Raw genomic sequence first — 26474 nt, 5'->3', positions numbered from 1 at the left:
TCTGAAATCCAAAAATGCTTCAAAATGAAAAAAAATTCAGATTTCAGAGCATTTTGAATTTCATATTTTTGGATTAGGGATGCTCAGTGGGTAGTATCTTTTGATGAACAGAAATTTTAATTATGTCCAACCTACCCCTTTTTTTTATGGAGAGTTTTTTTTGATCTTAAATCTTTGTCTACTTCAAGGTGAACATATTTTCTTATTTTAATTTTCTAGGATCTACATAATTTTAGCTTTTACATTTTGATCTGTGATCATGGTAATTTTTGCCTGCAGTGAGGTAGAGGTCAAAGTTTGTTTTTTCAATATTGTTCCATCTCCATTAGCTAAGATGACCATCATTTGTGTCATGAAGTAACCCAATACTGTGTTTTCATCAAAAAATCAGTTGACTTTATGTTCACATGGTATATCTTTTTCTACTGTTTTATTTTTAATTTGTCTTTATAATTTATTTTTAATAGCATATATCCACAGATTTTTTAAAGCCCATTTTTATAATCTGCATTTAAATTAGGATTTTGAGTATATTTTTAGTTAATATAAATCTTTGTACACAGTCATTTTTTATTCTTATTCCTAATCTTAAATGCTTCTGGGTTTCATCAGGAGATAAATATGAATAGTAAACTGTGTAGTTTTTATAGTCCTTTTTTAAGAATTTTGATTGTGAACAGGTATTACATATTCTATAGAAGTTTTCTGTTTGTGTGGAAAAAGACAGCTCACAGTCTGTTAGATGTCAGATGTGCTGCGTTCCTGGTCTCACAGCGCTGAGGAATGAAGTCACACACCAGAGGTGGACGTTAGGAGAGTTTTGTTGAGAATAAGAACAGCTCCTGAATTTCCAGGTGGGGTCCACAGTGGGTGCTGCTGAGACTCCTGTCGGGGATAACTTATACACCAACATCACAATATGGGTATAATGTGGATCAAACTATAATACATACAATTGCATTACATTTACCAATATTATCTGTTTATATATTGAAAACCAGAACTTCACATGCAGAAATTTCTACTGCCGCAGTGTCCATTTTAATTTTCTCCCTTTCTCTTTGTAACTCTTAGCCCTCAATGAGATTCCTGTCCTCATTCACGTCTTGCTTATTTCCCTCCTCAGTCCCCCTCTATGTAACTAGTCTCTGCGGACATCTTTTGCTGCTTCCTCTCTCCTCTCTCACTATTGACATTCATCCAGGTTGAACTCTGTTTTAACCAAATGTTTGTATCTTTAAGAAATTCACATGTTAAATCCCAAAAGCCAGCGATGGCAAACCTTTTAGAATTTCAGTGATACAGTCAGCCGGTTGTGTGTGCCGTACGTTTGCCACCACTGCCCTGATCCCTTAAGGTAATGCTGTTAGGAGGTGGGGCCTTTGGTAAGTAATAAGGTTTAGATGAGGTCATGAGGATGAAGCTCCCATGATGAGATTGATGTCCTTATAAGAGGAAGAGACAGTAGAGATGAAGCATTTCTCTGCAATATCTTATTTAGGCCATCTAGCAATGGTATAGTGTCTCTAAATACTTGAGCAGCTGAAGATCAAAAACGTTCATAAAAAAGTTGCATCTATACTAAACATATATAGACTTTTTCCTTATTATACCCTAAAGAATAACAACTATTTACATAGCATTTACTTTGTACTAGGCATTAAGTAATGTAGAGATGATTTAAGGCTTACAGGAGGCTGTGCATAGGTCACATGCAAGTACTATGATATATTCTGTCAAGTACTCAGTAGCTGGACTTTAATTTTTACTGGGCGCTCTGTAAAGCGATTTGTAAAGAACGCTCTGAGGCGTTCTTTCATGGGTCCCAGTGAAATTTCCAATGGCAGCTGTAGCCAAGAAAGGCTCTGAAAAGCCCATGCTGAATGGCCTTCCCATCCCTAGCTCAGATGCCTTTCTCATGTGCTGGCGGTCCCTCTGGTGGGTACTCTTCACCCTGTTTGGTTTCTCACTTCCTTCCCTGGCCACTAGGCTTCCCTCCTCACTTTTTGGATGCCTACCTTGCCTTGATTGAAGAGTTTGAAGCCGTCTTTTCTTCAAAACAACAACAACAAAACACACACACAAAAACTCAATGGACCAAGCAAACAAAAAACTGGTTCCCGATACTCTGTATTGCCAATTAAATGCAGATGCATGTGTTTGAAAAGGAACTAGCCAGAAAGTAGCCTTAAAACTTTCTAAGGCAAATTAAGAGGACTGACAGATTCTGACACTGAAGCAGGAGGCCTGCTATTTGCACTAAAGCAACGCAGAGTGGAGAGCTTGCCATCTGGATTTAAGAGGGAGCCACAGGGGACTGCCTTGTAGTTCAGTGGTATTTAATGTCCTGGGGGTCCTGGGTTCAATTCCCAGCACCAAAATGAAAACAAAAAAGGAAGCCACAAGCACTTTGCACTTCTGTTATAATGCTAAGCACATCTCATCTTAGAAGGATCATTTCTGTATGTGTCACCGTCACTTTTTGTGTTACTTAGTCCTTTCTGTGCATGCCTTCATTCCCCTCTGTACTGCTGCACCTGTTGCAAAGGGACTGCATATACTTCTTGTTTCCTACACTGACTGCAGTAATCTGTTTATTGTTAATGGGATTAGAATGTCCTTTTACATCTGATGTTTAAATGTCACTGTTCTTGTTTTTATCTTAACCATGACATGAAAGTTTTTATCCTGTATCCTATTTCATTTAAGCTGATACTGATATACAGATCTTGTATTTGAGTTACTTTAATCTTGTATTTGAGTTACTAATGCTTTACTGATTACTGGGATATCAATGCTGGTCTCAGATACAAAAATAAAACTGTGTTGCAGGACTTTGATGATATTGCTATGAAAGGTTCTCAGACCTGATCTAAATCTACTATAGATTGGTTTCCTTTAGCATCTATTTGTGCTGTTATTCAGGAGTGATGGAAGGAAGAGTCACAGAGAGATTCATGGCCATGTTTTTCTTCTTTTATCATGTGACTTTCATCAAAGAGAACTAATGTGTTTGACTTTTGTTCTTAATTATTAGAGAGCCAAAAGAAGGAGGAATGCCCATGGACCTTACAGTAAGGCCCTTCTCCCTGCGGTTGGCGACCTCTGAGGGCTGCACGGAGATCCGGCTGCCAGCAGAGGTCAGGCTTGTACCTTCCTCTTGCCGGGGGCTGCAGTATGTGGCCGGGGATGGACTGCACCTGAGGCTGCAGGCGCAGGCAGAGTTCAGCACAAGTGAGTAAGACCAACACTTCTGTTCAGCGTTTCCTTTTTTGTTATAAATCAAAGGTAATTTTTTCTTTAAAGTGAGCTTTTCCCAGGTGAAAAGACTGCTCATTAGTGGCCTGGAAGAGCTGGAAGGTTGACAGGATCCAGGGTCTGTGTCAGCACTAGTTACCAGCAGTGTGCAGCCAGGCCTCATTCTTTATTTTTAGTGGCTTTTTTTTTAGTAAGTGGATTTTATTTTTAGAGTACTTTTAGGTTTATAGCAAAATTGAGCAGAGACTTCCCCTCTACCCTCTCTTTTGTTTCTTTAGTTGTAAAATTTCTGGGCTCATGGTTTTGATATCAATTTTAGATGGCAAGTTTGTAAGTTCTAGTTGATTTTAAAGCATTGCATAGAAGTTCATTCATTCAGCAGACAGTTTCACTTGTGTGATATGGGAGGCATTGATCTGAGAGCTGGGGACACAGACCTGAACAAGCTATGGAAGGTCTCTATTCTTAAGCATACATTCTACTGTATAGTGATACGTACTGAACAAATTTTAATTACAGGCTGAGAAGTGCTGTGGGTAAAGTACAGCAGAATAGGATATGGAATGACTTAGGGTTGAGTGAAGGGCAGGAAGTCCAGGAAGGCCTTCAGAGGAGACAGTGTTTAACCAGACAACTGAAGGACACAGATTGTCCAAGGAGAGACTATTCAGAATAAAGCAGCAGTACAAATCCTGAAGCTGAGTGTGAGAAACCATAGTTTGCTCTTTTGATTGTCACTATGACTGTTACAATTGCAGTATTTTATAATTGTAAAACGATGCAAATTGTATTTGGATTAAGGAAGTAGGAATTTTTGTAAGATAGTGTGATTATTTATTAAATATCATTATTGGCTTATTGCATGTCTTACAGTGTAATTAATAATGCTTGGGAAGATTAAAATGTGAAGAGGGGGAACAGACACTGTCAAAGCCTGTCATGATACCTATTTGAAAAATATTATGAGGGGTCACTGTTGCTTCTCTCTCGTGGAACCTGGACTGAGGAAAACAGGATTTCCTGAGGAGCTATTTAGGAGATGTCCAGCAGTTCTCTGACTTTTGAAAGGAAAGAGAAGTTAGACTGTATTATGCTTCTTTTTTTTAACCTAAGAGTAATTTTTGCTGAAGTTCTGAATTAGTGAATAACAGTTTAAGTTCCATGGTTTCACAGTTGGCGTTAGGAACAGGAGGTAAGGACATGAATGTTGTGAGGCTTCAGTGTCATCGGATCAACACTAAGAATGGCAGTTGGAATAATCATGGAAGGAAGGGCGAAGTCACCAAGTAGACAAAAACAAATCACAAGCTCTCGGGTGTACTTAACTGTGGGCTGAGGAAATCTTGTTTTGGGGAAGAGGCTGATCTGGATCTTTGATGTCATCACCTTCTCCTTTATTTTATTTATTTATTTTTGGGAGTCAAACCCAGGACCTTGAGCTTGCCAGGCAGGCCCTATGCCGCTGAGCTACACCCCAGCCCACCTTCTCCCTTAGCAACAGTAGCCAAACAGGAGTTTTGTGTTGGGCCTGAAAACTGGGGAGAGGTGGGTGTGGAAGCCACAGTGGTTTCTAGGGTTGTAATTGTACAGAAGGAGGAGTGGTGACCTCCAGGGACATCATATTTGGTTGTTGCCCAGCCATATTCTATACCTGTGAATACACAAAGAGCAAAACTAGAATTATTTATATTTTTTAAAATCAACAAATACTTTTTAGGACAAAACAAATTGACTGCCATGTGCTTGCTAGCTAGGCCATTGTTTGTGTTCATTGGTCTCCTATTTTTTATACTTTTTCAACATTTTGCTTAAAAATCTGAAAAGGAAAACTTTCAAAGGCTTGTTCCATGGTGCATGAAAGTATATGTAAAGTAGATTCTTCAGCACTTAATTGCTTTACTGCTCTCCACAGAAAAGGTGGAGAATAAATATTTGCTGAATGAATAAATATTCAGTAGTTGAATACTGATGTGGACTTGAATCAAACCGGGGGAAGTAACTTTTGAAACTGAACATTCAGTGGTGTTTTAGGGTTTTTTAAAGCCTACTTCTCAACTGCAAGAACACCCTTTTAGGGTCAAACATACTAGGTGTCATACTGCACACTTTTTTGAGTGTAAAGTAAGTCACAGCATAAACCCTGAACCAGAACTGGTTACAGTAGCTCTAACACCAGCATTGAATTTAGTCCCAGCACATTGATTGCTCTTCCAGGATTTCTTGGTATTAGAAAGTTCTGGCTTTTGAAGCTGACCCAGTGGCCAGCAGAGGGTAGTGTTTCATTGAAAATTTATTTATTAGTTCTGAAAAGAATATTTTAGGTGTCTCACCTAGGTGTCCTTTTTGTCTGCTCAAAGTTAAATAGGAATCCTCTGTTTCACCTTGGTGCGACAGGAATTTATGAACACCTTTGGAAATTAAACTACAGAATTTTTAATTTGCAAAGACTTAGACTTTCTAGCATCGGTGTTCTAATCCTTAAAATACACACAAAGTAACATAAACCAAATTCAGATTACTTGCTTTTAATGCCTATGACCTGATTTCTTCAACTAGAGACAATATTTCAGAGTTTTCATTTAAATGAAAATTTCATTTTTTTAACAAATGAAGTAACAGAAATTCAGGAGAGTATGCTTATGCTGCCGTTTCACATAGTATGGGAAATACGTATTTTCTCCACAGCTTTTAACTTCCTCACAACTTTCATCAGAAATTAAATTTTCCTTTTGGGAGATCAGATTCTTCTTAGGAGCCATCCTAGAAATCCATTTTGTTTGTATATGTTGGTAATGTGCCAAGGGGACATAAACCTTACTAAAACCAAATTAAATCTACATTTTAAGAGCTCTGTTTACCAGCAGTCAGGGTGATGGCAAACCATACAGAGGAAAGCCGTGGCTGGGGAAGGCCTGGGTGGTTAGCTGGACATGAAGGAAGTAGTCCCTCCTCAGCCGTTCTTTCCCAAGCCTCATTCATAGAATGAGAGAAGTAATGTTCTCATGTTACATGGGCAACCAGGGCGCTGCCCTAGCTCTCAAACATTTAACAAAATCTGTCTTTGCAAATGCTTCACAATGTTTGCTTCTGATAATACCAAATTTGTACTAATACTAATAACACAATGTTTGAGTCATCTGATAATACTAATTAAATGTGTATTTCTGGGTAGATCACAAGCAGGGTGTATTGATAGTAATTTGTTGTGCCTAGTAAATTTGTAAGTAGGTTACTATTATTTCTTCCAAACCTCTAAGATTTGTTATTTCATTGATTTTCTTTTAGAACCGATTTCAATTTTTAATCGAAGCTCAGAAGCCCAGGAATGTTGTACATTTTATTGCCAGTCCTGCGGTGAAGTCATAATAAAGGACAGGTAAGGGTGCATTTAGAACTGATTAATTCTGTGCCTGGCAGTGGCTTTTATCTTTATCAGAATTTTTGAAGTAATTACAAATGGAACAGTGCAGATGTCCTTAAAATGCGAATACGGCCTTAATGTCTCTTTGAACAAAATCAACCACAACCTCGCCGTGTTGAGAGTGGAGCTGTTCTCCGGGTGATGCGGGTAGGTGTGGAAGGCCGGTTAAGGGACGAAGGCTGGGCGTGGCGTAAGTGCCTGGCCCATCACTGACGCACTCTCTTCCCAAAAGGAGACCCAGAATCTCACCTCATTTGTTTTATCCATTGTGATGGGGACTGCGTTTCCACATAAGTGAATTTTCTGCCTCATAGAAGCTGGTACAGCAGGATTGTCGATCTGAGCTATTTGTATTGGCGCCATTCTAAAATCCATTTCCTCTTTCCCCCTCTTACTAAAACAGAACATACAGAGCACAAAATTAACCTTTTCTCAGTGATGAGGTTAATCTTGTTACCCATTTTTCTGATGTGCTGTGATTACCCTGTTGAGGCAGGCAGGACTTTTTGCTATTTTCTTTGCATTCCCAAGTTGGCTTTTCCAATTATTTTTTGTCTTCTGTCATCCTGTCAGATTTTTGTTTCTTTGGTACAAACCTCCTCTCCTTGAATTTTCAGCTTCAAATCACTCATGGGTTGGAAAGACAAATGAAAAGCTTATTACTATTAACAGTATTTAAAGAAAGAATTTCTGCATGCATGGGTTTCCCAAGACAAGTGCCTGTAAATGAAGATATTTCGTATGTGAAACATATTCCTTTTCCAGTGTGCTTTTTTTTCCTCAATAATGCCATCCCACTACCTTCTTTCGCCTTGTTCCTATTGTCTTTTATTTTGTTCTTTAATTTATTTATAGTTTGGATTTCTCATATAAGAGAAACTATGCAATATTTAAGCTTGCGTGTCTGATTTATTTCATTTAATCACGATACAGCCTTTAAATCCTTAGTGTGCCTTGTTCATTCCTTTGTGAGCTTGTCTCTCCACCCCACCTTTCAGCTTTCTCCCAAACACCCTGTGCACCCCCAGCACACACTGATGTTGCTAATATTCTGTGTGCAGCTCTGGTGATCAGTATGCCATCTCATGATCTTTTAAGTGCTTTTCTTCACCCTGGATCTTGGGAAAGGTGCTCATTCTCAACGCACCCCCTGCCCCCCACATAGTCTCTACTCAGCTCCTACCTGTGTGCTGACAAGGCATGTACCAGGGACCTTCTTTGAACCTGGGTTGTATAAGGTACTCTGCCGAGGTTTATGTGTGCCTGTCTTCATAATTAAACTGTAAGCCCTCCAACAGAGATAATCATACTAATCTCTGTATTCTTTATTTCTATTTTATTGCAAGTACAGTATATGGTAGTGGCTAGTGAACAGACTCAGAAGTAACACTGAATTTTTATTTACAACTTACTAGCTGTGTGATTGTGGGTAAATTACTTAATCACTCTGCGTTGATTTCCTTGAGATAATGTGAATGACAGTATGACTTATCTCCTAGGGTTGTTGGATCAAATGGTTTTAAGTGTTAATAGGAGTGCCTGGTACATGGCAAGTATTCAGTACATGTTAGCTAGTCATCAGCATCAGCATCAGGCACAGTGCCTGATAAATAATGTGCTCCCAATAGATTTTTGCTGGGTTGAGTGCACTAGATTCTAGTGTATTTATTTTGGGCTTCCACCAGCCTTTTTTGTTTGCTCTCTGGTTCTTGGCTGTATTCCAGGTAGATAAGATGGTCTAAATTCCCCTCATGTTTTGGGAGATTTATAGAGGTAGCATCATTAGAACAATTATCTTGAATAAGGACTGGTGTAACTTTAAATCTACAGAGGAGAGAGGAATATCTTTGCTCAAGTTACCTAATGGTTAAAGTTGCCACAGAGTATGTACTTGGGGACAGGCCCCCTTTATCTGGAAAGTTCCAAGAGATCCTAGCTTCATTGCTGTTTAACCAAAACTTGATATCCTTTCAGCCTGTTTCAGGCTTTGGTTTAATTCTCAGATGAAGTTTCTGAAACATTCATTCCTATACAACAATGAGGTGACCTAGAAGCTAACAGTTGGAATGAGTTAAATTCAGTGTAATAGTATTTCCTGCTACCCTTTTCAGTAGGGGATATCCGTTCTTTATCAAATGGTACTTGTGTTTCATTGGAAAAGGAAGAGGATGTGAAAGATGCTTGGTGTTCCTATTTAGGAGCTGTATGTTCTGTTTTTGTCAATTCTTTCTACCACCATGGAGTTGATGTAGAAGGGCATGGAGGCTGTTATTGGAGAACAGCTTCATTTATTCTCGATAACCTGAGCACCAGGAGGCCCTGGAGTACAGAAGCAGGAGTGGGTGAAGGTAACTGGGTTTGAACTTCCACTTTTAGCTAAGCAGTTGGAGACCATGTTTGTATCACCTCAGCTCTCTAAACCTCTTTTCCAAACTTGTCAACAGAGTTAAGAAATGTAATATATAAGAGTAAATGCTATCAAACTCTTTTTAGATACTCCTATACCTTTTTCCAAAATATTCTGTTTAGAAAAGTAGCAAACAATCTAGTTGTCTTGGTTACTTTTCTGTAGTTGCTGGGGCAAAATGCCCAACACCCAAAATGAAGGAAGGAAAGGTTTAGTTCACTGTTAGTGGAGGTTTCAGTCCATAATCAGCTGGCTCCAAGATAGCATGGCATTGCACCAGGATAATACTTCAAGGCAGCAGCCAGCAAAAGTAGCCAGAGCAAAATGGGGAAGGGCAGATATACTCACAAAATCTCTGTGCCCTCCTCTTGCATGACGATATTTACAAAGTAAGAATTCTGGCTCCCTGCTGAGTCTCTTAGTTTAATTTCTAAACTGCTCAAGTTGACACAATGCATCAGCCATAACATTAGTGTTTAGCCCTTCCGACTCACATTGTCTATATGCATCAGAGAAATGAATTACCTCTCTGAAATAATAAATAATGTAATTGGGCCCTTGGTTTGTTTTAGCAAGACTTAATTGAAAGCCTTTTCTTAGGATATCTTTGTGTCCAGACTATTTATGCCTCTTGGACAAATGGATAAATCCTTACTATGTGACTGAAGGTGGTGTTCACATCTCATTCTTGGGCAGCATGCTTCAAATAGTGGAAAGATATGCTTTCTCTAGTCTCAGCACATTGATAATGTGATGATCTCTGTGCTCTTCTCACTTCTCCTTTGGTTACTTATTACTGCATAAGGGAGTGGGAAGAAGAACTTTGTAAGTTGAAAACAAAAACCAAAGGTGTTTCAAAAGAACTTACATGTGCGCTATCATCAAAATCAACTAATTATAAGCATCTTTCCCAGGAAGAGGCTTATATTCTTGGACTGTATTGACTGAGCCACACTGAAAGATCCCCTAATAGCAGTCATGGACCAGAGTTAAAATCTACTTACTGACAAGCCTTTTTCGTCTAGAAATAAGTTACTTCAACTTTATGGCCTCAGTTTCCTTATTTGTAAAATAAAAAAATTTGAATTACATAAATCTGTCAGTCTTAGCAGCATGAAACTTCTCTGATCAGTGAACCTCATCAAGTTGTAGTTTGAATTTCTGTGATGATTCGTGACTATTTCGATTGTGCAATGCTGAAACCTGTTACTTTTTTTCTTTTTCTGTTTTTTAATGAAAAATGTTCTTGTCAAGCAAATTATAGAAATATAATGCAAAAGACAGTTGAACTTAGTTAAGACTCATTAATGCCATTTAGTACCTAGTACCAGCACATGAAATCTGCCAGTTTTAACAGCTCTTTTCTTTTACGTATGATCACACACTCCTAACACACTCAGTTTGTTTTGTTTTTCTGAAAGTACATAATGCTTTATTTCTTTATAAAACAGTTTTCCAATTTACAGTTTTACCAGATCAACAAAGTTTTTCAGTAATATCTGTATAAATGTATTCAGTTTTTGATTGTGCTGTTTCTGAGACTATATAGATCATAGTATGAAGCAGTAATGATGAAAACCACTTCTTTGTGAATGGTCTTAGATATAGCCAAGTGGCCCATGTATTTGCAATTTGTTATGGTTACTTGAAATACATTCATGTCACACTGGAAAATCACCAGTTGACCAAATAGATTTTCAAACCCGAGCTTTTGACTTTCAGACTGTTGTGCTGGAAGTGTTCAGAGGTATCTGGATCAGTTGATCCGGTTTGCCTGTACCAGGAAGAGCCCATGAAAATATGGAAACTCTTAAGAGGCTGTCAGCATTGCCTTCATGGAAATGTGAAGTACTAGAATATTGAACCACTTGATTGAACTGTTTGGCAGATAAACTGTAATCGTGGTCTTATAACTCTTCTTGTGAATAGTCACTTTTTAATAAAATACAACAAAGAGGTTAAAAAAGAGGGCAGAACCTGGGGTATAGCTCAGTGCTGACGCACATGCTTAGTGTATCCCTAGGTTCTACCCCAATAACTGCCATCCCTCAAGAAAGTGCAGAATTTGATTGTTGGCAATATTGTACACTTTTATAATAAAATTATAGTACTTTTATGAGTCTAATCATACTATTTACATAACAGTATTAAAATGCAAAGCTAGTTTTATGGGATTTTTAGCCTAGTGGTTAGAGAATGTTACCTAAATTTATCTAAATTTTAGCAACCATATTTTGAGCTTTTGATATTTGTTATGCTTATAGTCATTAATACTCAACCTGTTCATAATTTAGTCTGTAAAAGCTATGTGTTATGACCTGTAACTGTTATCACTGATTAATGACTGGTTTTAAAGTTATGGACATTTTATATTCATTTTTTATTTTAAATTTTTTATTTCAGTGCTATACAAGTAGATATAAAGAAAATGAACAAAACATAAAAAGCAATCTTTTGTGAAAAAATAAAATTTTAGAATAAAATAGAGAATAACAATAAAGAACAGAACTTTCTTTTCAGTTAACAAAAAGAAACTAGTAGCATAAATGAAACAAGTTAGCTTATATCAAAATATTTTTGAAACAACTAATAGATAATTTGGATAATTATTAATTTTTCCCCACTTTTTTGTCTGTCTTGTTTTTTGTGCTCGCTCGTCTTTTTGTCTCTACGGTTTCGCATATGAGAGAAACCATGAGATTTGTAAGCTTGTGTGTCTGGCTTATTTCACTTAACATTACGTTCTCAAATATCATCTGTTTGCCTGTAGATTTATCTTTCTTTATGGCAGAATAGTACTACACTGTGTATAAATACCACATTTTCTTTATCTGTTCATCTGCTGATGGATATATCCACTGTTTCCAAGATTGTAAATAAATAAATTATAGATTTATTTTATTAAATAAATTTACTTTATTAAATTTATCTATTGTAAATTGTGCTGCTATAAATGTGTATACATGTATGTTTGAATATCAAGTAAAACAGCAGTGAATAGCATTTATTAAAATTGTGTGTTACGGTTTATATTTACCAAAAGGTATACTCTTGATGCATTAAATATAACTAATTTTAATTTATTATAAATATATGTTGTTCATTATAAAACCTTAAGCTCAGAGGAATTGAAGAAATCATTTCATTCTTCCTGAGCTTCAGCAGGTTTTCATCTAATTTATCTTGGAAAAAATGGTATCTATTTTGTTTTGAAAGTTCTCTTGGGAAGTAGATTATATCAAAGTACACTTTTCAGGGTTTTAGATAGATATACTTACATTAGAGGTGTGATTAAAGTACATCTTTTGTTCTTAAAGGTTTTATGTTTTTTCAAAACATCAGAAAAATTTTTTTGCTATAAAAATCCTTTTATCTTTGCGGTAACTGCAAATTAGGCACTTTCTTGCTCCTGATGTCTTACATAGCTGATTAAAAGATGTATTACAGCTTTTATTCATTGTGATCTGGGGCCGAGTTAAGTTTGAAGTATCTTATTTTGTGTTAATATGCATCAAATCTCCCAAGTCTCTGTAAATGAGCTTTTATTTCTTTAATCATATATGGGATTTTGACGTTGCTATGTTTTGTATTATGTTAAGTGGCCTGTTCATTGGTCCTGTGTGCAGAATGTCAGGAGATAGAGAACCCTAATGATGGAGAAGATCCTCAAGCCTATTTAGATCTCATTCTTATTCTACCTCTTGATAAAAATTCTGAGAACCATGTAGTACAGCCTTGTCTCAAAGCAAAACAAAACAAAACTAAGCAAACTAAACTAAAACAAAGCACAACCCTAATCTGATGTGTCACTTCCTCAGATGCTACGGTACGGTACTGCCCATTCCTTTATAGGACCAAGTCTTATCTCTTGGCGTAGCATTTAACACCACACGCAATTTGCCACCATCCCATCTGCCCAGTCTTCTCTATTGAGTCACTAGCAGAGGGAATATATTCCTAAGAAAAGATTTAGTTTGGCAATTAGGAGAACCTGGGTTAAGATCCTGACATCACTTCACACCTCCGATATTGTGAATTTGAGTAGATTATTTTAAAAAGCCTTACTTTCTCCTTTAGCACCAAGGAAGTGATGATAAGAGAGTTCTTATCTCACAAAGTTTTAGGCATTAAGGGTGGATGGCTGTCCCCAGGGAGTCTTCTTAAATTCATCTCTACATGCAGACTTAAAAGACTACCACAGGCCTCAGCTTGCCGGCCAGGAAGCACAAAGAATTCCTCTTAGAAGGCACTCTGCAGGAGTTCCTGCCAGTGTCTGTTTGTACACCCACTCAGGGACTCTTGTGACATAATTCCAGTTTCAAAGTGCAAGATCTGTATCAGGAAGGTACAGTGGATGCCCTGGCTTAGAACCCTCATATTCTAACCAGTGTCTCTGGTAACAATTCTTTGGCAATAGTTTTTTGCCACAAGAGACTACATTCAGGAATGCACAAAGCATGAAATTCTTAATAGATGTTTATAGCCCATCCACCATTCTTTCTAGTCCAGATGTAGTTTACCAGTCAGGGGTCATTTTTACCATAAGGAGTGTTGCTTAGCAATATATTTGATGTCTATGATCTTACCTGGTTTCCAGGGTAACAGAACGAGGTGGTTAAACTAAAGGTCAGAGTCTTAAGCAGCAAGGGAAAAAGGTTTGTTAACCCTTTGATCCCAGTGTGCAACAAACCCAGCTAGGTACCTCACATGTTGTAGTTACCCAAATATGCTAGTTCGTTCCTTCAATGAATATTTAAGGAACTATGTTAAACATTAGGTATATAATGGTTAGGTAGTCAAATGCAGTGCCTGTCTTCACACTGTTTCTTCCATGATGCCTTAAATTCCTTCTATTTTCCTGGGAAACTACCCTTCAAGGGCCAGTTCAGATGTTACCTCTACTCTGAAGTTCATTTGTAATGTACTTACCTAGCACTTCGTATGTGTTATTCTGAATTCTCTAAAATAAAATGCAGATTCTGTGTGCTTGTGAGAATGTATGTCTGCGGAAAGGGATAATACTCTCATCAAAGAAACCTGTGTAAGCCCCTGCCTTCAAGAGTTTAGAACGATACTCCTTACATGTGGTTTTGTTATTGCATGTAACTTTATATTTCCTATTAGAACGTGAGTATCCTGAGAGAAGGGACTGTATGTTTTCATACCTTGCGCCAAGAGAATGCCTGATTAATAGTAGACTTGAGGAAATGTATGTTGAAAATATTACTTCACAGTGAATTACTTCATAGTGACCTCACAGCTCAGCAGGCTGGATATTGCCAGTGATACAACATTTCCTAATTTGAAAGGGAAAGTTATTCTTTATATATTCTTATAGTTCTCCTCAAAATTGACCTTTCTTATTCCTGGCTCTATCTTTTGGATTATAAATTATATGTCTATTCACTTCTGAGCTGTAAGTGCTCTTCTATGGTACTCACAGTTGATCAAGGAATCAAAGAAAATGGTTAACTCCAGTAAATATGTTTTTAAAAAGATGCAAAAATGAATTTTTCTATTTATTTATTTATTTATTTATTTATTTATTGGTACCAGGGATTGAACTCACAACCTCACACTTGCCAGGCAGGTACTTGTACCACTGAGCTATATCCCCAGGCCAATGAATTTAATTTTTAAAAGACATACCATCGCATCTTAAATATTTTAACTTAAAACTTATAAATAAGGTATATCTTCATTTATCAGTATTTTACTGATGGGAGAAATAAGAGATACCACTTTAATCAGATAATCAAGATTATTATCACTTATCATGATAAGTCCTTTTGATGTAATATGTATGCATCCTGATATGATGTAATGAGAAGGGAACCTCATATCTGTAGAATTTTTTTCTCAAAACCATATCTATAATCTAATCTTGAAAAAATACCAAAAAAACCTTAGATTTAAAGATATTTTGTAGGTTGACATGCTATTACTCTTTAAATATCCCAAGGTCCTGAAAAATAAAGACTGAACAACTGTCACAGACCAGAGAATGCCAGAGACATATGGTGACTAAATATAGTGTGTTATTATAAAATAAACTGAAAAAAAGAATATTGTAGAAAAACTGATAAAATTCAGAAAGTATAGTTTTGAAAAATCTACCATGGCCAGATAAGATACTGTATTCACTTTAGAGAAAGCTGGGTAAAGTGTATATGCTACCCTCTGTACTGTCTTTGTAACTTTTCTGTAAGTCTAAAATAAAAAGTTTATTAGAATACAATAATGGGAGGAATCACAGAAGAAAGTGTAGACAATTTATAGAAGACAGTAACAGAAAAAATATAACAAGAGGATGATATTCTTCATATAGAATATATTTTTACTAATTCATAAGAACATAGTAATATCCTATTAGAAATGGTCACTGGTCATAATTCACAGAAGCTTGGTAAATAAATATAAAAATTAGTTCACTGTCACCAGTAGCTTGGTTGCCAACTAAAGCTGCATTGAGAATTTTTTATTATTATTTATGCAAAGATAGAAAAATAGTATTCATTTAAGAATAAAGTAAGTGGAAGAATTAAGATTAGTCCAATCATTCTGGAAAGACATTACCAAATGGGCTTAAAAATGCTTAGTATTTGTGTTTGTAATCTAGGAGATTTTTTCTCAAGGAATAATTAAATATGTATGCAAATTTTCTAATAGGAATCAGAATTATTGATAAAGAACTCAACCTAGATATTTAACGGGGAATGATTTAAAGTTTGATATACAGTACTTATGAAATAGAATCATGATAGTGAAATGTTTTGGTGTATATCCTCTAAATCCCAGACTTCCTATGCAGAATGAGCACACACACACACAGACACACATACTACATTGATACATATATAGTAATACCTTGGTTTGTGAACACTTTGGTTTGCAAACAATTCAGTGTGCAAACAAAATCATCCAGCAAAATTTTGCTTCCATTCTCAAGCTTTGCATTGGTGACAAAAATGACCAGGGCCTCTTCCCATACAAACACAAATGTAGCCAAGTTCCCCCAAATTGTAAAACAAATTAAGTTCATAAACCAATATTTACTTATCTTTGGTTAGTGAGAAAGACATTATTTTATATGTCTGCACTTTCAAAATTGTCCATTGTGAGTATATATTACTTTAAAATTGGAGAAAATTTGCATTGCAAGTATGTGGCCAATAAGTGCCTGCTGTTTTTCATGCTGATTTAATTAAGAAAATGTTAGTTCCACTTTGTACCATGAAAAATAGTTTTTTTTTTTTAATTTTTCTGCTAGGAGACTCCTCAGAGTGCTCCCACTGCCCAGTGACAACTGGGGGGCTCTAGTTGAAGATTGGTGCTGTCATCCTGACCCCTTTGCTAATAAGCCACTTCATCCGAAAGAGAATGACTGTTTCATTGGAGACTCCTTCTTTCTGGTGAATTTAAGAAGCAATTTGTGGCAGGTAAGAACTAGATTAGTCCAGTTAGTGATGTACTTTTTCTGAAATCATTTTAAGTTGTCAAAATAGCTTTTCAAAATAAATGTTGATTTAGAAACTGGGTTAGATACTGATTTCCTCATTTTTTCCTTAATTCAAAGTTACTGAAGAAATTGTTCGCAAGGCCCAAATTCATTATTTTAAACTGTATTCTCTAGCTCTGTTCTGTTGATACAGGAGGAACTTTAAATTAAAAGAGCCATCAGGGGCTGGAGGACTATGAAAAAAACTTCTTTAAGCATGGATTTGGGAGTGCTACCACTTTACAAACCAAATGCCCTGCTTTTCTTTCACCTTAGGACAGTATTTCATAATCTATTTGCATTTTAACTTTAACAGTCTGATTTAAATTTTAAAAACATTCTACTAGTCCATCATATCTGATGTACAGTTAGTTGCAAATATTCTACTGTGTCTGCTTCGAGACTAGACTTGTTCTCATGTTATAAAAACAGGAGGGTAGGGGAGCCCCGGAATGGACATGAAGCTTTGCAGCAAGGTCTAAATTGGTACTTGGGATTAGGAGGTCAGGTAGCTCTTAGGGAGAAGGCAATTTCCTTTTAGTGCAGAAAACAAGTAGTTTATTTTTAAAAGAAAATCAATGGCATTGGCTTGGTTCTTGTGAAGAATCATCCTACTGATGATAGCTAGTCAATACAGATGTGATTTAAAAAGGAAAGAAAACCATTGCCAGGGAATCTGTGTTAACATCTGATTATTGGAAGGAACAAACCCATTGTACTTTAAATTTCATTTAGAACTCATTTAATTTTTGTAATTATAACTGAATTGCAGAAAATGTAGTAGTTGAACAAGTCTAATGTTGTAAATTAATTTATAGAACTATTTTGAGGAAGAGTAAGTAAAATTGCCAAATATCTAGATAAATTTTGTCAAAAGTATTTATATGCCTTGTCTCACCATAAAAATAAACCTCTTTGTCTAAATATATGGTTCAGTTTATATTTCAATACTTTAGCGTTCTGTATTTTAAAAGGTTAATGATAAAAATGGGAATAAAATTTATGATTATATTTTAATCTTTTATGTTTTTCATTTTCATGATTATGCTATACATTTTAACAATATTTGGAAAGTTTAGGTGAAAAAGAAGTAGGGAAATACTAAGAGAAGCTATGTCTCCTTTTTAGATAAAATGCATTGTATGCTAAAATATATTCACATTTATCTGCTGTATGATGGCATTTATAAGAATTCCTCTTGATTGTTTATGGTTGTATATTAAAGTGAAATGCTTCATGCTTAGATATTACAGTTTTGGTATTAAGGAGATTGTGGGAAATTACTGTCATGACAAGCTGCTATTGACAGAATTGTTTTCAAGTTGGTCTAGATGGAAGTGTCTTTAATTGCATATTGTTGCAGTAGCAAGAGACTGCCTGTGACTAAAATAGTAACAAACATTAGAAGAGTCTGCTTAAACAGTGTTCTCAAGGCTCCTGTGGGAATAAGATTTCCCTGTGCTATTGAAAACCTATTTCTCATATCGCCCAGTCTGCCATCTAGCAGGGTTTTGAAATGTCACATGAAGACACAGCATCCTAATGGTATCTCTTGGGAAACATTTTTTGGTAAGACAGTATCAAGGGTCCTTAGAAATTGAAACAACAAAGAGAAAATAAAAATGAGGACAGGAGGCTAATCCACCTTTCTGAGCAACGCTGCCACCTCTTAGATAAGTTGATTTAATTAGTCCCCCAACAGTGTATATCTTTGAGGTTGGTTGTTTAGAGTTCCCACACTGTTAGTCTGCTTCTTTATATAACTTGCTTTTTGGTTTCCTTAAAACATAGATAAAGAAAACTGCATTACAAAGCAGAGATTCTATTCAAATCAAAATAATGTTGTAATATTTTAATTAAAAAGATCTGATTTTAAAAAATAGCATAAACATAGTTACAGTATTCTTTGCCATTAGCACCTGCTGGAGTTTCCCGGTTTTATTTGCACCTGTGTAGATGCAATAGTACGTACATTTTATTTTCAAAATGTTTCTGCTGAAGATCTTGTTATTCTCATAACTCATTTTGTCATCCCTTGTACTATTTTTCATGCCTACCAATGTACTAAAATTTTTTGCATCTTATAATAGGATGGTAAAGATGGCACCTCAACACTTTATAAGATTGATTATATCTAGTCAAGACTTAGAAGTATGACTCCACTTAAAAACTTAATCGCATTTTTCAAAGAACAAAGTTCAAGTTTCATTATTATTTGCAAGTTTGACTAACAGTTTTATCTTTTTACCTTGGAGTACTTAGTGTTTATTTATTTTGGTAATTTGGTTTTTAAATTTGTACATATATCTTTTTTGTTTTCTTAGAAAAATGTGTTGAGCTTTCTAAACATTCTCAAGTATACAAAGAATAGTATTATGAACTGTAATAGTGTATGCCAATCATCCTAATTTATCAGTTATATTTTATTGCCCTGTTTTTTTTTGTGTGTGTGTGTGTGTGTGTTTACAAGGTAGTTTAAAGCAAATCTCAATTATCATGCCATTTCATCTCTATATGTTTTAATACATATACCTGAAAATATGAATTTCTAAAAATATAACCTCATTGTGATTATCACACCTGATAATGATAACCGCTAGGCCAAATAAAACTTTTACTAATTGTCTTAAAAGTAATTTTTACTGTAGATTTTTGTTGACTTTTTCTTTTTCTTTTTTTTTTTTTTTTTGAGACAGGGTCTCACCATGTAGTTTAGGCTGGACTTGAAATCATTGTGTAGTCCAAGCTGGTCTTGATAACAATCCTCCTGCCTCAGCCTCTCAGGTGCTGAGATCATAGGTATATATCACCACACCCAGCTCTACTGTAGGTTTATTTAAATCAAGACCCACATGATGGTTGTTTGTGGATATCTGATTCTTATTGATCAGATTTTTTTTTTGTACAAGGGATCAAACTTCACAACTTAGTGCTTGCCAGGCAGGTACTTTGCCGCTGCGCCAAATCCTCAGCCCTGGACATTAAAGAAATGCAGACTAAAACAACACTTAAAGTCCATCTTATTCCAAAAAGACTTCCTACTCAAAAAATCAAATTATAACAAATTCTGGCGAGGATGTGGAGGAAAAACAAATGACAATTCTGCTTTTTTTGGTGAGAACAGAAACTAGTACAACTACTATGGAAATCAGTATGGAGATTTCTCAAAAAAATTAAGAATGAAATTCCATTTGACCCTGTTATTCCACTTCTGGTATCTTCCCCAAAAGTTAGACATCATATCGCAATGGTACATGCATACACGTTTATAGCAGGACAACTCATAACAGCTGTCTTGGAAGTGGTCTACATGTCCATCAACAGATGAACAGATAAAGAAAATGTCATCTCCAAAGAAGTAGTACTGTATTGTATAAAGGATAACTTTGAGTCATTTATGGGAAAACTGATGAACATTGAGACCATAATGTTAAATGAAATCAGACACACAAGCTTAAATATTGCAGTTTCTCTTATATGAGAAACCCAAAATATAAATAAAGAGCACAAGATAGATAATAGGAAACAGAGAGTCTTCTTCAAAGGGAAAGGGGACTAAACGATGGAGGAGGCAGAGGAGAAATGGATATAGAAAGAATTAAGATGTGTTATACACAGATGTGGATAATTAGAATTTTAAAATCTGATCAATAAAGGGGCTGAGGATTTGGCTCAGCGGCATAAGTACCTGCCTGGCAAGCACTAAGTTGTGAAGTTTGATCCCTTGTACAAAAAAAAAAAAAAAAAAAAAAAAAAAAAAAAAAAAAAAAAAAAAAGTTGCAGTTTCAAAACGAGAATGATATTGTAAAATCTTTGAATTTTAAAAAGACATAATATTTGCCTTATGTCCAGCAAGGAAAGGCAAACTACTACTGCTGGTGTCAACATTTCACCATGATGGAAACATTGTTAGGGAAACCACTACACTATGGAAATCTGAGATGGAAACTTTCTACAACAAAACCAGAAGTGGACTAGGTGTTGTTGATGAGTTATGGAGCAACTATGATGTCCCTTGAAACACAAAGGTCTGGCCAGTGCTTGTATTTTACTCAGACCTAAGTATGTGTGATAGCTTACCAAGAAAATAATAAGTGCAAAATATCACAGAGGAATTTTCTTAGAGGATTGGGAATAGAGCTCATATGAGATTATCTACAACAGAGGAAAGCCAGAATGTTTCTGCCTAAGGAACTATACAAAATTGTGGAGCACGCTAGTGAGCTAACAGTCATAAGCAGGCGCAGCATCACAAAGACCCACTACAACAACCGGAAAGCAAAAAAGATGGCAACTTGCCTTATAAGAAAGTACAGGTAAACAAAACATACATATTATCAATGTACACTGTACTTATGTATCCATGTGTGAAGACTGCCTTAGGAGTGAAGATGTGTTGCTGTTAATTACACTTGTAAAATATAATAAGAACCTCCTGAAAGAGTGGCACGCCCAGTACGATGTTGAGATGACCTACAAAAGGCCAGGAAAGTGAAAGACACGTGCTGTCAGCATAAGCGATACGTGCCTCAGGTGTGATAATTGAAGTAAAGATTATTTTATTTATTTATATTTTGTAAAGTGCTGTTGGTATTTTCGTTGTAGTTCATGGGAATTTGTTTCCAGTTGTTCTTTTTTAGACTTTGTATACCAAAAACAGCCAATGTTGAAAATTTTGATGTTTTTATACAGTCAATAAATATTAAAAATTAAATATTTTTGTGATTTTTTTTTCCTTTTAAGTACTCAATGTTTAATATAATAAAACTCACAAAATTGAAATTAATAATTTTTCCATTAGAAACATTCTGAAGAACAAATGTGGGTCTGATGTTTCTGTACCTGGAAGATAAAATTAGTGTTATACCCCAAGTGTTTGAGGAGCATTGGCATTAAATCTTTCCTGAAGTTTTTGTAGAATTCAGTGGTGAATTCATCAAGACCTAGGCTTTTCTCGGTTGATAGGGTTTTTTTTTTTTCATTGTTATTACTGCCTTAATTTTATTCCATGCTCTTGGATTATTTAGGGTCATTGCAATTATTTTTTGGTTTTTTTCCAATAATTCATATCTGTCCATTTTGTCTGTATTCTCTACTTTATTGGAATACAAGTTTCTGAAGAAGTTACTAATGATCTTCTGGATTTCAGTGGTGTCTGCTATGGTTGCATCTTGTTTCTTTCTAATTGGATTGATATGAGCCCTTTTTGTGATGAGATTGGTCAGAGGTTTGCTATTTGGTTATTCTTTTGTTCCTTCTTTGCATTACTTTTTAGTTTCAGTTTCATTAATTTCTGCTTTGATCTTTATAATTTTCTTCCTTTTACTTAAGATTTGAATTCTTATATTTCTAGGACCTTGAGATACATAATTAGATTAGTTATTTGAACTTGCCCCTTTTTTTTCTGATGTGGGCATTCACAGCTGTTAATGTCCCTATGAATATTGCTTTCATTGTGTCCTATATATTGTGCTATATTATACTGGCATTATCCTTCAATTCTAGGAACTAATTGCTTCTTTGATTTTTTTTTTTCTGTGACCCATTGTTTATTTAGGAGTAAATTGTTTAATCTCCATATATTTGCCTAATTTCTGGGGTTTCTTTTCCTATTAATTTCTAGTTTTATTGTTGTGTTATCTGATAATATGTATGGGATAATTTTGATTCTTTTAAATTGATTTAAGCATGCTTTATGGGGTAACTTATGGTCTGTTTTGGAGATATGTCCATATGCTGCTGTAAAGAATATGAATTGTGTTGTTAATTTCTTTTTCTTTTTTCTATTTTAAAGATTAGAGTTCCTAGCCTACTAGCAGAGAACCAAAGTTGATAGATAAGTGAAGATATTCAGTGATCATGAGCAAATGTTCACTGAAGAATCTCTGGGTGTCCACCAGAGAGTTACCCTGGCCAGGAACTCTAAATTGTTCTCAGTTTCTATTGGCCCAGATAAAAGTCAGTCTCTAGAAAGAAATCCAATTGTCTGTCTGATCAACATTTCATTGATTCCATTGGCCACTGGAATTTTTTTGTCTATTCCAATTGTGATTCACCAGACAGATGCTGGGGAAATCTGTTCTTTGCTTTTAAGGGTGGCAGCTGCTACAGAAGCAATTAATTAGCTGGCAGAGTATCCACCATTCATCAGAGTCATATAAGGGATAGTTAAAAGCCTGAGCAAGATCATTACCTACTGCTCTATAAATTTATAATAAAGGTTTTAAAGTTCACAACTTGAAAGTTTGGAGAGCCTCCTTAGACTAAATGTTTAGGTCCTGTAATGTGCTGCTTTTGGGAATAGCTTGTCACACGAAAGTGGGTTCTCCCCACTGTGTCTTAGGTTCAATCTCTGAAGAAGATTGTGACCCAGAACGCTAAGCTGGGCCATGACTTCTATGTATGTTCTCCTGGATGAGCACAGTCAAATATCTCATCTGATCCAGAGATGGGTTATGTGTCCCTCATCTAAGATGACTTCCTGGTCTTCGGGGTTAGCAAGTGCTCATTTTCTGTGGGCTCAATTTAGGACGAAAAGGTTGGAACAATCTAGAGTTCTTTCTGATTTTCTGTGCCTCCATAAGGAAAGTACAAAGTGGGGAAATAAGTAGAAGTAAAGCCAAAGAAAGGAAGTCAAAGCAACACAGGCTTGACCTTTCCTCTAAAGTGTCGAGGGGGATCAGAGCCAATCTGTCTTGGTGAAACCTGTCTTCCAAGATTTCAAGGTTGGCCACTAGCCTAACGCCATTTAAACGGTGGAAGGATTTTATTGTAGGTATGTATATTTTCTAAGCCTGTGCTAGATTCCATTTAAGAACGATTTTACAGAAGTTTATATTAAAGTCTGCTAGGCGTGTTGTAATATTATTTTCTCTAGTGCTATTATCTGAATAGAGTCAAGCAAGGACCAGTAAATTTAACAACTCATTTAAATGCAACATGTACAAGAACAAAATAATAAAAATGTCTTATTAAAGAAATATCATAACCTTATAACTTTCCCATGTTTTAACTTAGATTTATCATTACTTTAAGAGACAAGGCATTTAAAAACAATGGGCAAATCACAAGCAATTATCACAAATAATTATAAGCAACTGACAAAGACAGAACAAAATTTGAAGCATAAAAATTTTTTACCTAAATGAGTCCCAGTTCAGAGTCTATGACACAAAAGCAAACTCTTACTCCATCCAATAATCTTGGTGGGAGACTTCAAATGATATAGGGGAAATAAATTTCCAACCTGCTGTATGTCTGATATGAGTTTGCATTCTCTAGAATCAAAGAATGAGTTTTAGGAACAACAGAAGTTAAGAGCAGAAATATTTATTGAGAGAAAGAAACCTGTCTGAGAGAAAGACAGAAGGGATTCCGAGTGGGTTGCCCTGAATTCTATTGTTGATTGGTGGGACAATTTATTCATATCTGTTAAGTTCATTTGTTGTGGTTCAACTGTAATATTTCTTTGATGATATTTCTGTGTAATGCAATCTATTTGTAGTAATTAGATATTGATATTCCCCACTATAGTGATGTTGATGTTTATATGAACTTTTTGTCCAGCTGGGTTTTTTTGAGGTTGAGTGTGCCAGGATTTATTGCATATATATTTATAATTGTTACTCTTCCTGTTGGTTTAATCCATTAACCAGTATCTTTTCTTGTCTCTTCTGATTAGTTTTGAAGTCCACTTTCATTTAAAATAAGATAGCTACTTGTGATTTTTTTCTACTTCCTATTGTATGGGATACTATTTTTCATGCTTTTTTTTGTCTATGAATTTAACTTTGTAGTAAATATGTTTTTATATATAGCTTACTGTTGGGTTTTAGCTTTATGTGATCTGCTGATTGGTGTCTTTTGATTTGGAGGTTTACACTTTTGAGTGTTATGACTTAATTTCTGTCATTGTGTTAGTTTCCTGTGCTGACTTATCATCTTCCCTTCTCCTTTTCTGGCTACCTGCTCACATTCCCTTGTGTATTCATTCCATTAAGCTTTTTTTTTTTTTTTTTTTTAATATACATTATTGGCTTCATTGTTTCTTTCTAGGATACCTTTCGTAATTTTGGGAATACTGGTTTTGGGGTCATTAATTTCTTTAGGTACTCTTTGTCATTGAAAACCTCAATTTTGAAAACATCAATTTTGAAAGATAGTTTTGCAGGATATATTAATCTGGGTTGGAAGTTTTATATGATTTTATTTTTGAGCTTGAAACACTTCAAATTCTTCTGCCCTTTATTGTTTATGTTGAAAAGTTGCTATAATTCTAATAGGTTTACTTCTATAAGTGATTTCTTGTTTTTCTCTTGTAGCTTTAAGATTCTGTTCTTATGTTGGACTTCTGAGATTTTATGTGTTTCATGGAGAATTTCTTTTCTGATCATGGCTATTTGGGATTATATATGCCTTGCTTATGTGCATATTAAACTGTTTCCCCATTGCTTGGAAAGTTTTCTTTAAATAGGATTTTCATGCCATTTGTGCTGCCTTTTGATTTTTCACTAATTCTAATTCAGATTTGTATGCTTTGTGTCATCTGGTGGCTGTTGGTTTCAGTTTCCTTGTTCTCTTAAGTTTTAAAGTGTATCGATATAAGGTCACCTGCCTCAGCCCTATCTTCTAATTTAGCCACTCTATTCTCATATTGATCACTTCTACTGCCCATACTTGCACTAAACTTTTTTATTTCTGATATTTCTGTTTAGTACCTTTTCATACTTCTTTCTCTAATTTTTTGCTAAAATTGTCATTTATGTTTGTAACATTTTGTTGTTTGGGTAGTTTTTATTACGTCTCTTGTATGTTCACTGATCATTTTATTATGTCAATTATCCATTTATTTATATCATCTTTGAGTTCAGGGAGCATCTTACTGCTTTTTTGGTTGTCTTTTAAAAATCATTTCCAGGGGCTGGGGATTTAGCTCAGCGGCATAAAGCACCTGCCTTGCAAGCAGGCAGTCGTGAGTTCGATCCCTGGTACCGATAAAAACGAAAAAGACAAAAAAAAAATTAAAAATCATTTCCATATTAATTCAGCTGTTTGGCTTTTTATTTTCTTCCAATTGGTTCCTTATTGATCAGTTTTGGGGGAGTGCAAATTTTTGGGAGCATTTCGTTGCCTTGTTTTCTCATGGGGTGTGTGTGTGTGTGTGTGTGTGTGTGTGTCTGTGTATATGCACCGACGGTTCCAGATCTACTATACTGGAAACAAGTTATTGTATGTATAGTATGGAGATCTCTTTGCCAGCATCTACTTTCTAGTGGTACTTTATCCTTGGCTAATCTTATAGGCTTTTGCCTCTGTCCCAACATCTGATCTCCTCTGTTAATTTGGGGGAGAGAGAGGTGTATTATAATTGATTGTGTACTAGTTCTCAGGAAAAGAAACACAGTATTGTTGATGATACAAAGAGAAACAGATATTGGCATGAAGTAAAAACCAGTTAGTAACAACTTTGCCACCCTGGCAATAGCAACAAAAAAATCAGCAACAATAATATAGACAGAAAATTCGAGTATTGATATACCATAAGAACCAATAAAAGCTACCCTTGTACTAGCCTTAAGAATAAAAAGTATTTATTTATTTATTTATTTAGTACTGGAGATCGAACTCATGACTTCATGCTTGCTGGGCAGGCTCTGTGCTGCTGAGCTATATCCCCAACCCCCAAAAAGAAATTTATAATACAGACACAAAGATAAACTAAATGTTGTCATACAGTAAATGTCTACTGAATGAACCAACTGTAACTACCACTAACAATAGATAAGAATTCAACAATAATAGCATAGAATCAGCTAAATATGTAAATATTCATAAAACTTACTAGTAAATACGGAGGACAAGAGAGATGAAAAATGAAGTAAAATTTGAAA

The 26474-nt window shown here is 35.4% G+C and overlaps 1 protein-coding gene across 8 annotated transcripts in view; it reads left to right on the top strand.

The window, feature by feature from the left end:
• Positions 1-26474, top strand: part of Ube3d (ubiquitin protein ligase E3D) — a 134967-nt gene that overhangs the window by 2237 nt on the left and 106256 nt on the right. For all 8 annotated transcript variants that reach the window (XM_063233159.1, XM_063233157.1, XM_013158110.3 and 5 more), the window contains exons 2-4: positions 3038-3234; positions 6544-6634; positions 16357-16525. In XM_063233159.1, the coding sequence (XP_063089229.1) occupies positions 3038-3234; positions 6544-6634; positions 16357-16525 (457 nt within the window). The remainder of the gene's footprint in view (positions 1-3037; positions 3235-6543; positions 6635-16356; positions 16526-26474) is intronic.

The sequence above is a fragment of the Cavia porcellus genome, unplaced genomic scaffold, assembly GCF_034190915.1.
Source record: "Cavia porcellus strain 051 isolate PalLab524CR breed Dunkin Hartley unplaced genomic scaffold, mCavPor4.1 scaffold_22, whole genome shotgun sequence".
Lineage (NCBI taxonomy): Eukaryota > Metazoa > Chordata > Mammalia > Rodentia > Caviidae > Cavia > Cavia porcellus.
The sequence above is the reverse complement of the archived record's forward strand: the minus strand, read 5'-3'. Positions and strand labels throughout refer to the sequence as shown.